Below are 4,028 nucleotides of genomic sequence, written 5' to 3' on the forward strand. Positions count from 1 at the left end.
ACACCCCTAGGTATTGTGGCATTTTTATAGAGTCGAGGAAGTCATCTCAAAATAAGCCAAACTGGAGAACATTATACTAAATTTACCCAGAAAACAATTCATAATATTCATACCAAAAATTCTAATAAACAATGATAATTTTTAAAGTTTACCCCTAGCTAAACACAACGATGTTTTATTTTCACAGGCAGATTTTGAGGATGCACTCTCCCCAAGCTGGGAAAACCTAATGAAGGGCCAAGTGAACCTCCGAGACGCAGTAAACAGAACCATAAGCTTCCATGATCAAGCCCGCAACAGAGTCTACAAGCTCAACGACAACACGGCCAAGCTCTTCGTCCGGCCAAGGGGCTGGCATTTGCCCGAGGCCCACATTCTCATCGACGGCGAGCCTGCTACTGGATGCCTTGTGGATTTTGGGTTGTATTTCTTTCATAATTATGCTAATTTTCGTGCTACTCAGGGGGGTGGTTATGGGCCTTTCTTTTATCTTCCGAAGATGGAGCACTCAAGGTTTGGTTAATATTTTGATTTGTAGATTAAATTTTTTTTTTCGGAAATTATTAATTGATCAAAGTAGAGTAATTTTCTTAAAGTTCAGCTATATGACAACTCTGAAGCTGTGGTGAAAGTTAAACCCTTAACTTTATATTTATATTGTAATAACTTTCAAAGAGTGAACATTTTTTTCATCGGCTGAAACATGGTATCGTCAATACTTTCTTCTATGAAATTGGCACCTGATTGATAGATCTGACACATAATTCAAGATCCTTTCAGTAGACCTAATTGCAAAGTTTTACCCAAGTTTGAGGGTTATAAATTTATACTCTAACAAAGTTGCACATATATATATCCCAATATATATAGTTTTCTCGGAATTTTAGAAAATCGGTCTTAGATTTTAAAAGTGATACTTCAACTTCCTTTATTTTTCAAGTTATGGTCAGAATTGTCAAAATTCATGCGAACCTAAAAGTTCTATAGAAATTTTATGTAATTTCCCTCCTTATTCCAAACAGGGAAGCCAAAATCTGGAACTGCGTATTCGAGAGAGCAGAGAAATTCGCAGGAATCGAAAGAGGAAGCATACGAGCAACAGTCCTAATAGAAACTCTACCGGCAGTGTTTCAAATGAACGAGATATTATACGAGCTGAGAGACCATTCAGTCGGACTCAACTGTGGCCGATGGGATTACATTTTCAGTTATGTCAAGACCTTTCAAGCTCACCGCGACCGGCTTCTGCCTGATCGCGTTCAGGTTGGAATGGGCCAGCACTTCATGAAGAGTTACTCAGATTTGCTCATTCGGACTTGTCATCGGAGGGGAGTTCATGCTATGGGAGGGATGGTATGTTTTTCTGACAATATTACGTGAATTGTTCGATAAAATTCATATGAATAATTGTCCATAACATGTGAGAGTGTGGAGTACATGGCAACTTATACATTGCTGCCTAATATTTCAAATAAGGGTAATTGAGTTTCCATGAGACTATCTCTGATCTTTGGGAGGGTTTTGCACGAAACTACCATAGATTTTTATCAGAAACCATCATGAACTTCAGAAAGTGGAGACAAATACCACGAATCGTTAAAATATCATGAATTATCGAAAATTATTTTCTAACAGCTCGTTTTAAACTATCCTTACTTATATCTAGCAATTCATGAAATTCGCAAGAGCAAGAAGACAAATAAAGTACACGAAGAGCGAAATTGTGCATAGCAGGTCACGTGCAAAGTACATGACAATTTATATTAACCGTCTTCAAACGTGATATCTCATTGCAGAAAATTTGCGGTAAGATTGTCTGTTAAGAACTCCGCGATAGTTTTGTGAAAGTTATCATACTAGCTCGAGACATAATTACAAGCTAGGTTCGATTGATTGAACGATATTGTTTTGAATAATGTTACTTGTACCATCAAATGTTATGTTACTTTGATGCTGTGAAGTAGGTTTGCTTTTCATGAGTTAACAACCGATTGTTGATTGCAGGCTGCTCAGATACCGATAAGGGACGATCCGGCAGCAAACGCCGCCGCACTGGAGCTCGTCCGGAAGGACAAGCTCCGTGAAGTCCGTGCAGGCCATGATGGCACATGGGCGGCCCACCCGGGCCTAATCCCGACCATCCTGGACGTCTTCACCTCCACCATTCCCAACCTCCCCAACCAAATTCACACCGCCAAACGTGAAGATGCCGACTCCATCACCTCCGACGACCTCATCAGAAAACCCACCGGCACCCGTTCAATCTCGGCCCTCCGTCTCAACACCCGCGTTGGGATTCAGTACTTAGCCGCGTGGCTGACAGGTAGGTATTGAAACTAATAGAATCGAATCCTGACACGTTCATATGTACATTTGTTTAAAAAATGGTATACTACTTAAAAGTAGAAAATATAAGTAGATTAAAAACATAACGAGTTAAAAGGGATCCAATTTTAAACGAATATCCAATAAAAAAAAATCAAACATACATTTGGTTAAATTTTATTCATTTATGAATTAAGTATTAAAAAATGTTTGTTCAGGTACGGGCTCAGTGCCACTGTATAATCTGATGGAGGATGCGGCGACAGCGGAGATCAGCAGAGTGCAGAATTGGCAATGGATTAAGCATGGGGTTGAGCTTGATGGGGATGGAGTTGGAGTCAAGGTAACAAGGGAATTATTTGGGAGAGTGGTTGAAGAGGAGATGGAGAGGGTTGCGAGAGAAGTCGGAAAAGAGAGGTTCGAGAGAGGGCGGTTTAGAGAAGCTTGCAGGATTTTTGCGAGGCAGTGTGTGAGTGAGGAGCTTTACGATTTCTTGACTCTTGATGCTTATAACAACATTGTGGTGATGCATCCTAGAGCATCAGCAAGGCTCTGATGAGGTTCAATGTTTTCAGCAAATGTTGCTACGAAATAAACTCCGGATAGCTTGTGGAGTTTTATTTGCTGTGAAGGAAAGAATGTAATAATGTTGTGCTAAAGTTTTCATACTACTCGCTGAATTCTACTTTTATAGTGCGTGTTATTTATCTTTGATTTAGAGTTGGGTGTCTACTAGAGTTTTATTAGTCTGCCATTTTTCGTGTTTACTTTGGTCTATGAGATGTGATCTATTGGGTTTCATAATTCATAGTGTTTGTTTCCTTGGAGGAGGGAAACAAATTGATTTTCGATAAATAAAAGCCGACCGCTTCGGTGCTCCCAAAAATTCAGTTGGGAGTTCCGATGGCAGGAAATGTAATTGTGAAACCGGATATTTAGCTCTCTAATACTTAATTGTAGGATATGTTAGTTAAAAGGAGTTCCACTGGCATTTTAGTAAATAGATAGAACTTTTAAATTAACCATAAGAGTGATTTAGGAACTAATACAAAGTGATTAAGTTATAAAACAGATGTAAGATCTCTGGGATCATTGACCAGGTGATTTAGGAACTAATACAAAGTGATTAAGTTATAAAACAGATGTAAGATCTCTGGGATCATTGACCACGAAACTTTATTCAATACAGATGTAAGATCTCTGGGATCATTGACCACGAAACTTTATTCAATTTTTTCTTCTTATATAATATATACGCCTCCCTTCCACAAAATTTGAATAATTTCTTTTATCAGAATATCAATTTTTTCTTCCAAAATTTTGCGGCATTCAACACATCAACTAATTTCATCGAGGGAGGAAATATGTAAGGTAATTAAAAATTCCTTTTTTAATTTTTTTTGTAGAAAAAGATAATATCATCAATGTTATACTTTTGTAGAGTCAGTCATCTGATTGTGTTTCTCCTTAACAATTTTTATTTCTCTAAAATTTATAGTTCAGATTGATACATAGAACAACTTATAAAATGACATAACAATTGATCATCGAAATTCAGAGTGCGGGATCATAATAAACACCTTAAAGCAAATGATTAATTAAAAAAGAAAAATAGCAACAAGAGGAGGGTATAGGTTAGGTTCGAGGAGGAAGGATAAGGCGGACAGGTCTCCGGAGCGGAGGAGAGGGTGGAAGGTCAGTGA

The 4,028-nt window shown here is 38.1% G+C and overlaps 1 protein-coding gene across 1 annotated transcript in view; it reads left to right on the top strand.

Annotated features, from left to right (window-relative positions):
* LOC109824486 (malate synthase, glyoxysomal) overlaps positions 1–3,055 on the top strand; it is a 5,531-nt gene extending 2,476 nt beyond the window's left edge. Inside the window, exons 2-5 of the mRNA XM_020391095.1 lie at positions 188–513; positions 1,023–1,353; positions 2,005–2,323; positions 2,544–3,055. Of these exons, the coding sequence (XP_020246684.1) occupies positions 188–513; positions 1,023–1,353; positions 2,005–2,323; positions 2,544–2,881 (1,314 nt within the window). The 3' untranslated portion in view covers positions 2,882–3,055. The remainder of the gene's footprint in view (positions 1–187; positions 514–1,022; positions 1,354–2,004; positions 2,324–2,543) is intronic.

The sequence above is a fragment of the Asparagus officinalis genome, chromosome 9 (genome assembly GCF_001876935.1).
Source record: "Asparagus officinalis chromosome 9, Aspof.V1, whole genome shotgun sequence".
NCBI lineage: Eukaryota > Viridiplantae > Streptophyta > Magnoliopsida > Asparagales > Asparagaceae > Asparagus > Asparagus officinalis.